Raw genomic sequence first — 19,692 nt, 5'->3', positions numbered from 1 at the left:
AAATTGTATTTACAACACTGTTCCAGAACACTTAAACCCAAATATTCAGATGTGTGCCGCACATTTTATGGAGGACCGTTTCCTGATCCTGGGAGAGTAGACTACAATGCCGGCTGTTCTGACTCACAGACTGCAAGTACGTTTCCATATTTAAAGGATTTGCTACTGATGATTCAAACGTGAGTTTTGGGCAGTGTAGAGTAGCGCTTGTTGTTTGTCATTTCTCCGATCACAAATGCAGACATGGTTTTACGTTTACGCGGCGCAATGTAAGGCAATGTGTAAAAAGACAGTATAAGTCATTATAATCCGTAATTATGTCCCCACTGGATGCAACAAATGCCTCGTTTATAATGGGTTTTAATGTTTTTGTCTCGTCGCCCCAGGACACGGCATCACAGTATGGTAAAGGGGCGTAACATTTTACGTCACACGCTTGAGGTATTCGGCCAATCACAACGCACTGGATAGCTGGCCAATCACAGCACACCTCGCTTTTCACCTTAAACCGCATAAACACATTTCATTACACCAAACACACAAAATAATGTTCTTTTTTAGCAACGTCATATGACCCCTTTAAATGTTTTTGAAATAACATCTCTTATACTCATCAGAGTTGCGTTTATTTGCTATAAAATACAGTAAAAATTCTAAATATTTTGAAATATGATCATAATTTAAAATAGCTGTTTTCTATTTGAATATATTTTAAAATGTAATGTATTCCTGTGATCAAAGCTGAATTTTCAGCATCATTACTCCAGTCTTCAGTGTCACATGATCCTTCAGAAATCAGTCTAATATGCTGATTTGCTGCTCAAGAGACATTTCTTATTCTGCTTAATATTTTTTGTGGTATGTTATTCAGGATTAATTTGATGAATATTAAGTTCAAAAGAACAGCATTTATTTGAAACAGAAATGTTTTGTAACATTATAAATGCCTTTACTGTCATTTTTTATTAATTCAGCTCATCTTTGCTGAATAAAAGTATTAATTTCTTAAAAATAAAAAATAAAAACTTATTGCCTCCAAACCTTTGAATAGTATAGTGTGTTCTGTATATTTATCACAATTAGTAATAAAAGTAATTGATACTTCATATTTTCATATTCATATTTAATTTTTTTCACTCTTAAGTGTGTTTATGCCTGATTTCACACCATTATATTATATTATATTGTATTGTATTGCTGTGTTTCTCAACCCTGGTCCTGAGCACCCCCCAACACTGCACATTTTGTATGTCTCCCTTATCTGACACCCATTTCAGGTCCTGGAGTTTCTTTTAATGAGCTAATGAGTTGAATCAGGTGTGTTTGATTAGGGAGACACACAAAATGTGCAGTGCTGGGGGGCGCCCAGGACCAGGGTTGAGAAACACTGTTGTATTGTATTATATTACATTATATTAGTGCTGTAAAACTAACAAAAACTTTTATTTTGGATGCAATTAATCACGATTAATCGTTTCACAGCACTACATTATATTATATTATTTTACTTTATAATAAAAAAATACTGTGATTTTTACATTTTCTGCCAAAAATAAAAAAATGTAAGTGCTGTTTGTGCAAAACAATGTTAGTGTTGCTAGTGTGTTCTGACTGATTTCTAAGTGAATCATTTGCATGATTACTTTCCAAGGCAAAATAACAGTAAAGCCCTATTCACACCAAGAATGATAACAGGATGGATTCTGATTGGGTGTCAATGTTTGTATCGTTCATCAGCTGGAAAGAATCGTTCTGGAAGTGATTCCACCGATATCGTTTCTCTGTGCCTTTATCGTTACAGCTGTGGTGTGGACTCTGCTATTCTTTAATATTCAGAACAATTTTTAGAACTACATCTTTATCGTTATGTTTATAGTTATCGTCCTTGGTGTGAATGGACCTTAACACTGATGTTTTCTTAGCAAACCGCCAATTATTGGTCTATAACAGCAGTTCCCTGATCACAATATATATTCATGATAAACTGCGTCTTTTTGACAGGCACTAGGTGTCTGCAGTTCCTTTGTTGTCAACATGTAACAACGGTTTGGAAACTACTTTCTTTGCTTTGCAAAGGCATCTGAGACAGGAAACCAAAAGTCATGCAAGTGCAACTTCTGAAAGACCCCAAGAGACAGAGAAAGACAAGCTGGGAGTGACAAAAACGAGACCCAACCAGGCTTACAGGATCACTGCCCTTTCAACCTTTAGTGAGTTCAGTCTTTTACAAGGTGACAAACGCTGTCAACTACGTCTCTGAGAGGAAGAAAACAAGAAAGAAAGAAAGAAGTAGCCATCTCACCGGTAGCCCTTTATATATGACAGGGGGCGTCGGCCAGGATACACTAATCCTATCCTCACTGTGAGGCGGATCAGAAGGCATGCTGGGAATGCTGACAGGGGTTGTAGCCTGAAAAACATAGTGTGTGTAAGAAGCGGTATTAGCAAAGCCAGCAGAGAGAGAAAGTGAAAACACTGTTAAGTACAACCGCAACCCACGAGAGCCAAGAAGAGTTGCCTCAAAGACAAGCCAGTGTCCTCAGTCACATTAGAAATGGTTAAAAACAGACTGTCTGAGCAGCAGAGGGCAGATCCGGCTCCTGAAATCACGGCCTTCGCTGACCTCGTCACCCCGACCCATAAACACTTCAACAAAATGGACCCCAGCAATTAAAGAGACACATGTGTATGCAGTAGTCTGGCTTTGATATTTAACAGAACCCTCAATCTGGTGAACCCTCGGTATAAATCTCTGGCCGGTTTGAACGTTTCTAGAAAGGTCATTCATTCCATTTGGGATAAAAATTCTCAAGAAACTCCCAATGTAGTCAGACTGCAAATTCTTGTTCTTCAGTAAAATATTTAAACATCCTTAAGCACTGGCTGTTGTCAGACAAAAATGTCACTGGATTGTTACAATTACTTGCAAAATTAATGTTTGGAAATGTAAAACTGATATTTCCTACTGACACACTACAGCAAAAGATAGAAATAACTGACTTAAAACCATTTTTAGCTGCTGAAAATACTAGTCTTCTAATCATTTGGGCCACCACTGTATATATAAATATATATAAATAAGACACTGTAGTTTCATTTTAAGACAATGAAGCCAGATTTTAGGATCATAAAGATTTTTTCGAATTGATATTATTGACAGCAATTAAGCACATTTCCTCACAAAATTGTCATTAGTGTTGTAACAAATTTTATATTTTTAAAACAGTAAAGTCTTTATGTAACTTGGTAGTATTTGTTTATGCTTTAGTATATATGTGGTAGCATTTTTATGCTTTAATTTGACTTTTTTTATTATTTAAAAATCACTGTATTCCAGTATTTGTTCTGTAATCCAGAAAAATCTAATAAGAATAATTGAGGATGAGAATTACAGTTAAAAAAAACATTCTTAAACATATATGAAGATATTTTTAATATTCTCTTATACTTTTCCTCATTCATGGCAAGTCCACACAACCACAATTTGCATGCTTTATATATGAAATCCGTTCATTATACACAGTGATCATGGGTTAAACTGCATGAATCATATGAATTAGATTTCATTGGATTGTCTTAAAATTAAAATTTGGGTTGCATATGAATGAATGTTTTAGGGAGTGATGAGAGAATATTAAAAATATCTTATTTGTCTTCCAAAGATGAGGTCTTGTGGGTTTGGAACGACATGAGGGTACATAAATAATGACAAAAGTTCAATTTTTGGGTAAACTATCCTGTTAATCCACATTATGCTAGTGAGAATGTAGGAGGAACTGCAATTAATTGTCACGAAAATAATGTCAAATTGGCAAAATAATGCAAAAATGTCTTAAAAGGTCCTAAAATTGGATTTAGCTTCTCCACACAAAATATAATATCTTATTTCTTTTGATTTTATAGTCAAACAAAAATGTGATTTCTGTCACCCTCAAGTTGTTCCAAACCTGTACGAGTTTCTTTCTTCTGTTGAATAAAAAAAAAACAATATTTTGAAGAATGTTGGTAACCAAACAGTTGATGGTTCCCATTGACTTCGATTTTTTTTCCCATTCTATGGAAGTCACATAAATAAATTCATACAGGTTTGGAACAACATGAACAGCAACTTAGGTTAACTGTCCGATTGTTTCGTGTCTTAGGACATCAATGTGTCGTCACGAGCCGCAGGGTTTAATTTGGATTTGTCTGTGCATGTTTTTTTTACTCTCATAGATTTTGTTACCATTGCCATGCATTATACGACTGATAGACTGCAACGGTTGGACTTAAAAATCATCAAATGTGTTCTACTGAAGAAACAAAGTCACCTACATCTTGGATGCCCTGGGGGTAATCTCTGACAGAGAGAGATTTGAGTTGCATTAATAACTCAAACAGAGCCTTGCGTGGGAGATTTGATAGAATATGATGTTTCCAAAGTAAAAGCAAGCACCCACACACACACACACTGACAAAAGCGTCCATGAAGACTTCATCGCTACACCTCAAACCCATAATATGATCCGTCTGCAGCCCAAACTGAACCTGTGTACTGAATAAGATGTGTAGATGCAGAGTGCTGTTACCTGGTAAGCGTGGTCAGTGCGGATATGGCACAGCGTCGACGGTGCTGATTGGCTGAGTGGGGTGTGGATCATGTGGGCGGGCTCAGATCGAGAGGCATCACAAGTCAAGACGGGGAAGATGGGGGCCGGGCCGGACGTAGTAGGTGACGTGGGCGTGAGGTTGGACAGCCCCTCCGAAAGCGTGTCCATGTTCACCTCGATTTCAGAGTAGTAGAAATCCTCCTCGCCATCGCTGTAGTCAGAATCTCCATTTCGCCTGAAAACACACAATCCTAGACTTACACAGGCCTAAGTGCACTCTTGTGTGCGGCCAGCAGGGGGCAGCAGTGCCAGCACATTAACAGAGGTTCGAGTTTATATGGCAAGGTCAGGTAGCAACAAGAGGCTATAAAAACACTCTTACTACTTCCATCAGAATGTGGTCCCCTCGTTACCTCCTGTTATGGTGCACAGAAAGGGAAGAGCTCCCTGACAGACAATCTGGGCCCTTCAGATTCATCTCCAGTCCAACAGCAATGAGTGAAACTTCCATTCGAAAGTTAACAGTATACTTCTCTTTAAAAAAAGAGAGCCGATCTCTCTCATTTCTGTGTAGAAGACTACACGTTCAAACTGCAGAGCAAACGTGTGCACATCTGTCCCGGGTGTGATGTGTCTGACTGACTCTTACCCCAGGTGGACGGTGCGGATGTGGCGCTGGATCCCTGAGGAAGTGCTGAGGACTTTTTCACAGTTCTTCCACAGACACTTAAACATCACCTTCATGGAGTTCTGGAACAAACAAACACACGATTGACACGTGAAGGACATATCAGGAACTTTGATGTTGCCATAGAATAGTGTTCAGAGAAGTTTCGATTTCAGGTTTTGGTTCAGTCAAGGCCGTCTTTGGACTGTAAAGGAGGCAAATCATGAATCAGTTTTACAATGGCAGGCCTGTAAGATTTAGATTTTCGAGTATTTTATCAAGTATAAAGCTTAAAAAAATAGACAGCACACCTAAGGCTACAAACTCTGAATGTTGTCTGCATGCAAAGTGATTTGGCAAAGAAATTTGATTTCGGGGGACAAAAAAACAAAAACAGAATGCCTAAAAAAAATATCAGTATAGTCCTGCCTTATTGCTATAAATATAAAACACACTTCAAAGATGAATTATGTAAGAATAATATTAGTATGGTAGTAAGTGTTCTAAAATATATATTTTGTAGCAATGTTATTTTAGTATTATTTATACACTTATAGTACACTTAGTATTTATTATTTTTGAATTAGCATTTATTTTATTTTTCATTTTAGTTTACATTTTAGTAATTTTGTTGTTTCTATTTAGCTTTCATTTCTATTTTATTTCAGTTTTAGTTTTAGTAATCAATCTAGCCCTGCCTTATTGCTGTAAATATAAAACCCATTTTAAAGATGAATTATGAGAATAGTAATTATTAAGTGCATCTTTAAGTGATCTGAATATCTGAGATATTTGTAGTTTGTTATTTATAAAGTATTATGCTATTTATATTTTGAATTAGCATTTATTTTATATTTTGAATTTTTATTTCAATATTGGTCATTTTTTATGTTCTTTTGTCATTTTTATTAATCTTTATTTCTTCTTTATTTCAGTTTTAGTTTTAGTCATTTTAGTACTAAAGTTTAAACATTTTATTTCAGCTAGCTGTCAAGGCAAAATTTCTAATTTGCATTTAAGTTTTTCATCTAATATGTTATATTTTATTTTATTTCAGCTTTATTTAACCAAAATATTTTAATAATTTTGATTAAGATTAACAACAGTCCTGCCTTATTGCTATAAATATAAAACCCATTTTCAAGATTAATTATGAGAGAATAATAATAAAGTGCATCTTTAAGTGTTCTGAATATCTGAGATATTTTGTAGCAATGTTTAAAAAAATTTTTTTTTATTATTCATAAACTATTATGCTATATATATATATATATTTTGAATGAGCATTTATTTTATATTTTTATGTTTCATTTCAATTTTAGTTTTTATGTTCTTTTGTCATTTTTATTAATTTAATTTATTTTTAATTTATTTCAGTTTTAGTTTTAGTACTAAAGCTTAAACTTGTTTTATTTCAGTTAGTTGCCAAGGCAAAATTTCAAATTTGCATTTAAGTTTTACGTTTTTCATCTAATAGTTATATTTATATTTTATTTTATTTCAGCTTTATTTTTACAAAAAAAGGCAAGGAAACCCTTGAAGAGCCAAATATAATGCGCAGGGAAGTGATAGATCAAATCATGTATGGTATGAAGAGCATGGTCTATAAGGAGATCTGCTGTATTTGCAGTCAAGGCCGTGATCAGCAGTGATTCAGAGGTCTGATTGCATAAGTCTCATGTGTATGTGCAGTTAGAAATTCCCTTCAGCACTGCTGCAGTGACACAACTATTAAAACACTTCAAAACAACAGTGACACTGCCAGGTGACGGCATGCGTGTCGTGTGTGGGAGATTCACACCTGCGCTCTTCTGTCACTTTCACCAGCGCTCATTTCCCCTCTTGCTATAAATCTCATCTGTGTTTATCTAACATGCTTGATTCCGGAGTTTCTATAGGTGACTCAAACAATGAATCAGCCTCTCACATGCTGCAATACACTGCTTAGTTATAGACAATCCGAAAATTAACACTCGAGCGTCAAAACTGAGTACATTAAATAAAATTACTCACCAGTTACATTATTTGTGCTTGATCAAAAATAAAAACAGTAATATGATATATTATTACAATTTAAAATGTTTTCTTTTTTAGTTTTTTTAATATACAGTATATTGAAAATTATTTTATATTATAGTAATATAACTGCACAGTGCACACAAAAGTGTTTTTTTTTTACATTAAAGAAATGTATTCCTGTGATGCAAAGCTGAATTTTCAGCATCATTACTCCAGTCTTCAGTGTCACATGATCCTTCAGAAATCAGTATAATATGCTGATTTGCTGCTCAAAAAAAAAAAAAAACCTTATCAATTATGAAATGTTTTTTTGTTGTTGTTTTTGATGCATAGGAAATCAGCATTTGAAAAAGAAATCTTTTGCAACATCAATGTATTTACTGCCACTATCAATTTTATGAATCCTACTTTAATTTGTAAAAAAACAAAACATATTACTGACCTCAAACTATATGTTTCATTTATTGATTGATTTATTTATTAAAAATAAATAAAGCAAAAAGTTGTATTTAGAAAAATAATAATTTAAAATAATATTTAGTAAAATGGAATGTAAAAACAATGCCATTGAGATATATTTATCGAAAGCTAGTTTTCTCAAAAGTTAAATATTTACCCTGGTTATAGTTGATATCCTGGAGAGTGTGCGTAAATGTTTAATAGGTTACATAATGCGTCATATTCCCAGAGTTCAGACTGAGAACAGTGTGAATGAATGACACTCCAGAACAAACCGAGATTACATTATCATTATAATCATAAGTATCATCATTTCTTCTGATAAACCCATCCAGGAACTTAATTTGTGAGAAAAATTAGCACATTAACTCTGAAACGTGAAACGTGTCCAGACCTGTTCACTGCTCTCATCAGAGTCAATGAGTGGGCGTGTGTCTGCTCACACACATACAAAAACAAGCAAATACTCCCTCTGTTCTCAAGGCCGATGATATTAACCCTTTCACAGATCACACGAGCCTACGAAACAGAGATGATGTGACAACCATTAACCAAAATAGACTCAGAAAGCGAGCCAGATAACTGGCGGAGCGGGGCTGGAAGTGTATGTTTCCATCCATCTTTATGAATGAACAGCCAGTCCTCTTGTGTTACACTTCACCCAGCTGCTCAGCATTTGGCTTGGTTCGCTTCGAAGAACTTTGTTTCTTTTTCTCGTCTCCTTCATTCAGAGTGGTTTTTATTGGCTATTGCAGGACGTATAGGTATGCAGGGAGGCCTCTGGTGAGCTGAAATAATAGAGGAGGTAGCCAGCGCTGTTGCCTAAGACAAGCACTAGCAGTATGGGACACATCCATCTGTCTCTGTACTCACACAGAAGAGCCAAAAAATGAGCCCAAACGATATTAAACATTATGTAATGCGCACAAGCAAGAAACGAAAAATTCTGCAATCTATTTTTTTAACTCTTTCTTCAACATTTCGACTAAATATCTAGTTGTGTACAGCATGGCTAATGGAGTTTCTAACATAATCTGAACCGATCCTAATGGGATCAAATAAGAATGCCCTAAGGATCCTTAGGCTACGTCCACACGAAGCCAGAGCTTTTCCTATCCGATCTTTTTTTTCTCCTCGTCTCAAGAAATATCTGCGTCCAGCCGTCCACACGAAACCGACACAAAATGCTGTAGTATACATGCCAGACCAGCATGTGGCGCTGTAATTCTGCCACAGAGATACACTAAAACGGAGAAGAAGACTTGGACTATGCGCATAAACCTTGCGCGCGGTATACAAACAAACATGGAACAATACATTTATTAATCTGTGTTAATGTTAGTTAATAAAAAAGACAATCGTTCAGTGTTTGTTCATGTTTTTGTGTCTGACTAGGGGCGAGACGTGGGCTGATGACGTCATCGTTTCAGAAACTATACGGATTCGCTGTCCACACGAAAACACAAGGGTGGCGTTTTCAGATTTATCCGCTCTGGGACCCGGTTTCAAAAAATATCGGTTTCACTCTCCCAAAACACCGGATCCGTCTGGACGAAACGCCTATACGATACAAAATGTATGCGTATACAGCTAAACGTGTCTCCATGTGGACGGGGCTTTATAATTCAGTGGTTCTGAAACTTTTTTGGTCACGCCCCCTTTAAACCTATAAAAAAAATCTACAGGGGAAAAAACACCTGCATCACTTGAAACATTGAAAAATAGCATAGAGAGAATAATATTATTATTCTCTTTGTTATTTTTTATTTATTTTTATTTATTTTTGTGGGTTTGCTGTCCGCTAAGGCATAGGACACACAGGCCTTTCCCTTTCCTGCTCACCAACGAAATTAACACCGTTTCTACACCAGACGCGAGTGGCAAAATACAGTAGAACCCATTATAATCAGTGATGTCTAGATGCGGCGCGGCGCAACGCAACACGACAAATCCCCAACATTAAACGGATGCCTTGTTCTATTTATGACGTACTGACACAAAGTTAAAATGATTTGCAACGGTCGCTTTGTCATGTCCAGTGTAGAGCTGTAGCGTCCGGTATAGACGGTGAGTGGTGAGTGAAGCCGAGAGCAAGATATGCCTCGTCATATTTTCTGCATTTAGCTTTTGAATGACCAGCACCTGCCTGGGCCTATGCGACTTCATCTATGGTTTTTCTCTTCCCTTTCACAAACCGATCCATCTCCCATTCTAAGTTACGTCCTTTGGCTGTTTACTGTTTTAATTATTTTCTTTTTTCTGCTGATGGCCCGCGCCCACCCTGCAATACTCGTGAGCCCCCCCTGGTGGGCGCACCTCACACTTTGAGAACCACCGTTTTAATTAAACTGAAAAACAAAATCGGTTTAGTTGGGTCTAAGAGCTTTCTTATTTGATTGCGACAGAATCTATTAAGAGATAGATTTTTTTGTGTTTGTTTGTTTTTTCATTTTGGAAGGATTCACAGTACAGTCGTGGACAAAAGTTTAGGCAGTGACATAAATTTTGTGTTTTGCAAAGTTTGCTGCTTCAGTATTCTATGGAATACTGAAAAACAATGATAAGCATATTATAAGGGTTAAAGGCTTTTATTGGCAAAAAATATATAATGAGTCAATATTTGCAGTGTTGACCCTTGTTCTTCATAACCTCTGCAATTCGCTCTGGCATGCTGGATATTAGCTTCCGGGCCAAATCCTGACTGATGGTGATCCATTCTTGCCTTATTAGTTCTCGGAGTTGATCACAATTTGTGGGCTTCTGCTTGTCCACTCGCCTTTTGAGGACTGACCAAAGGTTCTCTATGGGATTGAGATCCGGGGAGTTGCCTGGCCACGGATCCAAAATTTCAATGTAATGATCTTTGAGCCACTTCTTTATCACTCTTGCTTTGTGACATGGTGCTCCATCATGCTGGAAAATGCACGGATCATCACCAAATCATATCATACGTTTTAAAGGCTTTTATTGGCAAAAAAGTTAATATTTACAGTGTTGACCCTTGTTCTTCATAACCTCTGCAATTCGCTCTGGCATGCTGGATATTAGCTTCTGGGCCAAATCCTGGACTGATTGTGATCCATTCTTGCCTTATTAGTTCTCGGAGTTGATCACAATTTGTGGGCTTCTGCTTGTCCACTCGCCTTTTGAGGACTGACCACAGGTTCTCTATGGGATTGAGACCTGGCCACGGATCCAAAATTTCAATGTAATGATCTCCGAGCCACTTCTTTATCACTCTTGCTTTGTGACATGGTGCTCCATCACGCTGGAAAATGCACGGATCATCACCAAACTGCTTAGCAACGATTTAAAAGGCATCTGATCACTCTACACAATAATCTAAAAACAATGTGAATGAACATCACAACAGCTTAAGCAGCAAACTTTGCAAAACACAAAATTTATGTCACTGACAAAACTTTTGGCCATGAGTGTAGAGCTTAGTATGTAATATTGACAGCTAGTGGTTGAAATGGGTACTGCAGGCAAAATAAAAAATATTAAAGTGCCCCTATTGTGCCTTTTCGAATATTACCTTTCATGCAGTGTGTCATGTAGCTGTATGTGAACATAAACTATCTACAAAGTTGTGAAGCCGACAGTGCGCGATAAATAAAGTTATTGTCTATCAAAAAAAAGAGTCGGCTCGCAAACGCCTAAACAAGTCGTCAGGAATTGTCGAGAAGACGCTGTATCCTATGCTGTGAGAGTAAATTAGTTTTATCACATCTTATAATTACCACAAACCTGTTAACACTTGACACTTACCACTGAGAAACGTCCTGCTCCGGTCGTGCTTGCGAATCAGTCTCCTGTCGATCAGCCAGTTCAACCGTTTCATCATCAGACTCCGGCTCGAATTGGTAAGGTACAATCGATACCATCTTTTCTATGTATTGACAAGTCTCCAGGGCTGTCATTCCGTCATGGCAATTCATGGGAAGTTGCTAAAGGAAGGTCGATTTGTTGCTACAAGTTGCTAAATGACGTTGTGATGTCATTGCGCGATGACATCATCACTTAATCACAACGCAAAATTGTGTCGCTGCATCAAATCTCAGCAAAAAATATATTTTGTATATGTTAATTTTGATTTGTTAAAAACTGTTTGTAAAATAATATAAATGCATTATAAAATAATATGAAAATATAAATAACTGTATTTTTAAATACAACATTGTTCAAAAATGTGTAAGTGTTCAATAATTCAGTTACAATTTAAGTTTTTTTTTATTAGCTAGTAAACTTGTAAGACTACACACTATGAACAATTATACTTTTAAGCAGTGTATTTGTTGTTAGTTTGTATGCTACACTAAGAAAAGTTTGTAAAAATAGTCTACTATGTTTATATGAAGGAATTTTCCTTATTGATTTTTCACAGGTTTTTTTTACCTGCATTTTAAATTGTGCATTGTATTTTGTGTTTTTTTTTGGGTTACAGAATTACAGAGTTGCAACGGATAATGGATGACGGATAATGTCCTGGAAAATTACTAGTACCCTTTCCATTTTTCTTACAGTGTACTAACTGATCAACAATCACAGCTACTAACAAGGTGTATCACAATAGGTGTGTTCGTCTTGAAGCGGCGCTGCGCAGATCGATCAGTGTTTGACATCAAAGCACCAGCACGAGAACAATTGGAAAGCATGCAGATCCGTTGAATTATTGTTGAACAATTGCAAATAGCAGTTAACTTAATTCACGTGATGTGTGCACTGCTAGGCATCTTTGGTTTCCTCTTTTTGTGTAATTTAGATGGAAAATGTGTGCCTTTTTATCGCTTGAATCACTTATAAAAAGTTGCCAAATAATAATTAAAAAAAAGCTACATTTGTTGCTAGGTCATGGCAATGGGCGTTTCGTTTCCGACACGCGCTGTATGTGGTAGACCAATCCAGAGCCAATCTCTCTGCGGCTCTGGACCAATCACAAAGGACTGCGCCATCTGAGCAATCACAGCAGTGAGGGCTCACGGAAAGGAGGGGTTTAGAGAGACTGATTCTTTGAACTGCTTCGCATGAGTCGTTTACGAATCATTTAGAAATGAGGTCAAATTAAATCTATTTTTTGAGAAAACTAACGTGTTTTTTGACCTTGCATGCATGTAAACCTGTTTTAGGAGACTCATAAAACAATATTAGCAATCTTAAAAATGGCATAATAGGGGCACTTTTAAGAGTTTTTTCTCCTCCCACTCCTCATCAGACTCGATGCTCACTCGGGTTGCCAGATTGAGGACATGCAACAGGAACGTGTGCAACTGACCCTTCGCAAAGACCCGCCCCCCCCTCTTCATTACTGTTGCTATGTCCGACAAGCCATGGCACTCTCACACTGCACATCACGTTCTCACGCAGTGAAAAATACATCACGGAGCAAACATCAAACAGACAACGCATCGACAGACGAGACAGAACAGGTTACTTTTGGTATGAAAAAGTCTCAGCTTTCAAATGTGGTCTTTTTTAGGAAATTCAAACAATAAAAACGGGTTTGTGGCTCTTAATAGAAATGATATTAAGAACATGTGAAAATAAATCTGTTCTCAGATACCAAAGATAACAAGAACTCGGCATCCACTCTCTCCTCTCTCGGGATACTCTTCTTCGGTGTTTGTTTACACTGGTTTTCGAAACAGCGCCACCACTCTCGCCCTTTTGTGCAACAGCAGCTGCTCCGGGCACGTGATCTAAGCTCAAATCTGATTGGATGGCCCGTTTCATCACAGAGCAATGGGGAAAAAAATCGACACATAGGACAAATCGACACGTTCAGTGTGAAAAGGCCTTAAGTTGATGAGTTGTTCGTTTGCTGGCGTCCATGACTGCAGTACGCTGTTTTCTGCCAACAGGCAACCCGGGGTATAGAAAAACTATTGTGTAAACTGGCAGTAGGCGGAGTCACAGACCAAAACAAAAACAGACATTCCGACACAGAAAGCACATTTCAAAGCAGAATAACTGGCTGTAGCATTGTTTTTTGGATAAGTATGTGAACTCAACATGCTTCCTAAATATCTGCTAACATAATATGGTATTATTATGCTTTAATAAATGACATACATCACCTTTAATCATATTAAGGTTTCACTACAAACCATGTGTGTGTTATTTGAGTTTTCAAGTTGAAAGTAAAGTTGTGGAGTTGTAGAGCTGTAAAATCTTGTGTTAATTAGCGGAACTACTGTTCTAGGTGGATCAACCTCCAGTTATGTGTTATGATCATTCCTGTGACTTGAGTGATGGTATCTTGGCATACCTTGCAAAGTTACTTGGTTTACAAACTTTGCATGGTCATGACAGGAATTGAAAGATTGGATATAACTTTGCACAGATAAGTTCAGTAAGCAGTCTTATATTAATAATATTAACAAGTCTTTTTGTAAACATTTATTGTAATGCAATGCCATGCTCCATTGATTACCATAGTAAGTGCCTTGCTGTAAATGAGATTTTTGTACACTACTATTCAAAAAATTTGGGGTCAATACACTTCTTTTAAATAAATAATACTTTTGTAGTTTTAATCAGAAGATTTCAGTATAGCTGAAACTAGAAGAATCCTTTTAAATGTCTCATATCACTTAAGGAAAGTTTTTCTGTCCTGTTTCTGCCTTCTTCATTTCTCTGTCCAATATCTGGAATTGCAAAATCAGAATTGAGAAATATTCAGTAAAAAAAAAAAAAAACATCTGAGTACACATATTTCAGTTTTCTCCTTTCTTCAGGGAGAAGCGTGTAGTCGTGACAGAATCTGTGTATACAATATTGTGCAATTGGGAATTGCGTGAAAAAACGTGTGTTACAGCGTGTGTAGCACTGTGAAAGGATAAGTCCGAGTGGATCTATAACAGAACCCCCCCTCATCCACACACACACACACACACATCCTTGGCCTCTCCCAAAACAAGGTGAATGAGCAGAAAGGCTAATGGCTTCCTGACATTGAAACCACATTCACATTCTGGAGTGATTCCACACTACAAAAAACAGAAAAGAAACAAAAGAAGAGACAACGAAAGAGAGAGAGCAAAAACATGCCATCATTTTCTGAGGTGCGAAGGTGACAAGACTCATTGGGCCAGGGCCACACTGATGTGCTTATTAGATCTCTTCAATTATTGAAGGCAGAAATCTGCAAATTCACTGAAGAGTCAAGCCACTTTTGTGCACAAAAACGAACCAGTCGAACTGCTTTCTCATATGCCATGACTTGACACCCCTACCTTTCTTTTTCGGGGGATGGGGTCTTCAAACAGGAAGTGTGTACTCTCGGTTTCCTCAATGTTGTCATCACTCTGGGAGGAAAGCAGGAAGCTCTTGCCGGCATCGTTGGAGAGGGGCGGGGACGGCGTGGAGGGCACCGATTGGTCGCTGGCATCCCAGCTCCAGTTCCCACTGGTAGAGCTGCTGTAGCTGGCAGACAGGCTCTCCTTCCAGCCCTTACCAGCCAAATCTGCACCTGAACACAGAACACAGCGTTTTAAAGCAGGAAAAGACCTTTGACACTATTGCCTGGAGTATGTATTATTACCTATCCCAGAACCCAGCACACTGCATGAATTCACAGATTAAAAATCAAATCCATGGATTAAAAAATAAAACATAACAAAAAACAAAAGACATAACAAAACAAAAACAAAACAGAACAAAAAAAAAAAAAAAGACAACAAAAAACAAGGGAAAAAAGAACAAAACAAAACAAAAGACAGCAAAACAAAAATAAAAACAAAAGAAAATGATAGACAACACAACAAAAACAGAGCAAAACAAAAGACAGCAAAACAAAAATAAAAACAAAAGAAAATGATAGACAACACAACAAAAACAGAGCAAAACAAAAGACATAAAACAAAGCAAAAAAAAAACAAAAACAGAACAAAACAAAAGACAGCAAAACAAATCAAAACCAAAATAAAACAAAAACAAGACGTAAAAAAAAAAAACAGAACAAAAGGCATAAAACGAAACAAAGAAAAAAGCAAAAAATCAAAAACATAAAAAACAACCACTTAAAACAGATAAATAAAACAGGCATATTCAAAACAATGGCCGATTAATAATTATACTGAAGTTCCAGGGGCTCTTACCAAACCCAAATATCAGTACATATCAATACATCCATATACTACTATGACTGATCAATTTTGGTGTGTCCCAATTTTTGCACAGGTGAGGCCAACTTCAGTCCTGGAGAGCCACAGTCCTGCAGAGTTTTGCTCCACCTTTGATAAAACTCACCTGCCTGTAGCTTTCTAGTAACCCTTAGACCTTGATTAGCTTGTTCAGGTGTGTTTGACTAGGGTTGGGGGTGGGAGGACTGTGGCTCTCCAGGACCTATGTTGGCCACCCCTGCTCTGTTCTAAACCAATTTTCAGTATAAATAGTGTGATTAGTGTTCTCACTGAAAATTCCAAATTGCACTTCAAATACCCAGATGATGCACTTCACTGAAAAACGAAGTGTGGAATGTTGGACACTTGCACTCAACTGTCACAGTTTTAATACATAGGCTATTGGAGGATAAGGGGTCATCAGACTCTGATGGTGAATGACAAAATAACCTCATAAAATTCATACACTAGACAGTTGAGTGCACAGAATAAGTGCATAGTGTATAGTGCGTCATTTGGAACACAACCTTTGTTATTCGGAGCTAGGTCAATTTCTGTGAAAGTGTGTATGCTAAAAGAATTCATTCAGAATCAGACATCCAATCTTTCACAGAATGCAGGAAATTTGGCATTAGACTCAGAGTGAAAATCATTGATTTGTTTGTGCATATTTTACTCTTGTTTATTACACGGCTCTCTGAAATACTTTATTCTGATTGGTCAGTCACAACATTCCAAGTTGTGTTATCCCCAATAACATCCGTCGTAATTAGCAATGCCGAATAACACACCACTTATCTGGCTTCTCTCACATCTTTCCTATCACACCACCGCACTCTCTCTCAGTTCATTCAAACACAGCTGCCATCTTGCACCTCAGTCATTGACTGTATTTACTGTAAAATAAAACCGCCGTCTAGACTCAATGCTGTTTGTTAGGAACTGTTTTTCTTTGTGGAAGCGTTGCGTTTAAAAGCTAATAAAGTATTTCAACTCAAATCAATATAGGTGTCTAATTATTTACTTATGTGGCAAGTCGCCCTGGAATAAGCAGGATAATAAACATTCAGCCGGTTGTTATCGCAGGATAAAGGGGTTTATTCTGCGACTGCGATAACATCCACCTGGCTGAACATTACTCCTTACATACGGTTTAGTCACATTGGAGTTGGTGTGAACTCACACAAATATCCCTGATGGCACGCAACACTGGGTGAAGATAAAATAACACAGCAGCACTCAAACCTGTAAAGCCATTGTATTATTTCATTAATGCGAAACAGAAATTAGTTTCACACCTTGCTTTGTTGCCTGTGGCATTTTTAGTCAAATAAATGTTTTATAAATTGCAACACATGACCTAGTGTGCACTCTAATAGAAGCAGAAAGTAACAACTTCTGTAACTGCTTCAGTAAATGTGTTTATATGAGATTCATTTGTCAATAGATCTATAAAAAACGTAATAGTTTAAATCAACACAAATGGACTGTTTACAAGCATTCAAATTAACAAAAAGAAAAAAGAAAAGAAATAAAAACTGTGCTAAATGAGTCACATCACTACAAATCACGGTAACACTTTACAATGAGATTCACTTTTGCTCTATCATAAACTAATGATAACTAACATTTTACACAGCACCTATTAATCTAGATTAAAGTTAATTTATAAATACACTACAGTTCATTATTTTATGTTGTTCATAAAACATACATTAATGTTGTTAACCACTTAATGCTAAAAATGTATTCGTAAATGTAGAAATTAACATAAATGATTGACTGATGTTAAAAAAAAGAACCATATTGTAAAATGTTGCCAAAATCTCATTATTCAAGAAAAACCTAAATGTTAGTGAAGGACTGACATTTCAGCTACCAAAAATATTTGCCTTTTTTTTCTTTCTTTTTTTTTGGATTACAGCCACGGTTTATAATTATATAATTAAAAAATCTATCTAAAAACAACCTTATGTGCAATTTAAATGCTTATTGATTGATTGATTGATTGATTGATTAATTCATTGATTGACTGATTGATAGTTTAATTCATTATTATTATTATTATTATTATTATTATTTGTATTAATATATATATTTTTTTAGTTTTGCTTTTGCCGCATTATGTTCAATACCATATCAGCGCCAAACAATAAAGGTTGTAAACACAAATCTGCAGATATACCATATAGCTATGTAAAGATGAGCTATGCAACAGAATAGGACACACTGTCCAGCTGATGTTAAGCAATAATAACCTTGAACAAACTAACTTAACGAAATCTCTAGGCTTAAAGATACCCTTAAGCAACAGCATAAACTGTGCTGACATTGCATGACCCCAAACAGGCAAATCACCCCCAATTCATGGCACTTGACCTCTTAGGATTATGGTCTGGGTTCTTCCAGCATGTGTGCTCTTGCCATTTAGCAGATGTTTTTCATTCAAAGCGACTTACAGTACACTAATTACAGGAACACACTCCCTGGAGTGGCATGATTTAGAGGTTAAGTGCTCGGCTCAAGGGCACAATAGCATCAGGAAAGAATTGTAATCTAAGTAGCCCTACAGTTTCTGCCTCAATCCTACATGAGGATTGTCACACCAGTTTGACTTTTCCCCCACATCAGTGTTTTATTGTGGTTAAATCCATTTCAGATAAACCCAGACTGTGGTTGGTCACTTTATAAGACCGCATCTTCCTCTCAAAGTTGGCGGTTCTTGGCAGGAATAAGCTGCAATGAAGACCAGACCTCATGCCGTTAGTCATTAGGCTAACAAAACTACTGAAATACCAGCAGCCCATATTAATTCTTTCTTTATCTGTTTTCTAGTGGGGAGGAACGGGACAGTTCTCTGTTATTTGTGCAGCCACACTGATACAGTACAATAAGTCTTTAATTTCCCAGAAGGGCAATGTGTTTGCATTAAAGATATTAAAAAATGACAACGCACAAATGAAAAACACATAAAATCCAATCCCAAGGCCAATGTCCTTGATTAAATAGTAATGGAGAGTAAGGAAAGCTGTGGCACTTTTTACTTAAGTTGTCCTCTAGGCAAGAGTAATGAGATATAATATTATTTCAGGATGTCTGCTATCAACTGAAAACATCTATACCGAAGGGACATTGAAAAATGACATACAAATGTGAACATGAGAAAAACTATTTACTAATGCGCTATGTCATTTCAAAGATTTATCTTGCAGCACATTCACTTTTCTGTAACCCATCCAGGAAAGGGTTTAATATTCAGAATATATAAATGTAAATAACCTGTTTTTCTATCGTTTTCTAACAGTATTTGCAGTAGTATTAATTTCCAGTTGTCCACGCCATGCAGAAAAATAGTTTTTCGGCATTTTTATTAAATGTATACGAGGTATATGAGGGGCCTTTTTAGGTATATGGCCAATTGACAAATATTATTTCAATTACCATTCAAAAGTTTGGGGTCTTGAAGTTGTTTCTGCTCACCCGAGACTGCATTTATTTAATCAGAAATACAATAAAAACAGAAATATTATTAAAAATGTGAAATAACCGTTTTCTATTCCAATATATATTTACATTTACATTTAGTCATTTAGCAGACGCTTTTATCCAAAGCGACTTACCAATGAATATATATTCAAAATGTGAATATATTGTAAAATGTCATTTATTCCTGTGACGCAAAGCTGAATTTTCAGCATCATTACTCCAGTCTTCAGTGTCACATGACCCTTCAGAAATCAGTATAATATGCTGATCTGCTGCTCAAGAGACATTTCTTATTATTATCAATATTGAAAACAGTTGTGCTGATGAATATTTTTGTGGAAGTCGTGAT

General features: G+C 36.5%; 1 protein-coding gene across 2 annotated transcripts in view; it reads right to left on the bottom strand.

Annotated features, from left to right (window-relative positions):
* The window catches only part of LOC107724195 (zinc finger protein 704-like), a 67,935-nt gene that overhangs the window by 3,423 nt on the left and 44,820 nt on the right, over window positions 1–19,692 (bottom strand). The window contains exons 4-7 of one of the 2 annotated variants that reach the window (XM_016533020.1): window positions 14,970–15,205; window positions 5,239–5,339; window positions 4,569–4,824; window positions 2,303–2,410 (exon numbers count right to left, since the gene is read on the bottom strand). In XM_016533020.1, coding sequence (XP_016388506.1) covers window positions 2,303–2,410; window positions 4,569–4,824; window positions 5,239–5,339; window positions 14,970–15,205 — 701 coding nt within the window. The remainder of the gene's footprint in view (window positions 1–2,302; window positions 2,411–4,568; window positions 4,825–5,238; window positions 5,340–14,969; window positions 15,206–19,692) is intronic. The other variant, XM_016533021.1, reaches the window with a different exon arrangement.

This window comes from Sinocyclocheilus rhinocerous, unplaced genomic scaffold, assembly GCF_001515625.1.
Source record: "Sinocyclocheilus rhinocerous isolate Xijiao unplaced genomic scaffold, SAMN03320098_v1.1 scaffold184, whole genome shotgun sequence".
Classification (NCBI taxonomy): domain Eukaryota; kingdom Metazoa; phylum Chordata; class Actinopteri; order Cypriniformes; family Cyprinidae; genus Sinocyclocheilus; species Sinocyclocheilus rhinocerous.
Note: the sequence above shows the minus strand (reverse complement) of the source record. Positions and strands in the feature narration are given on the sequence as shown.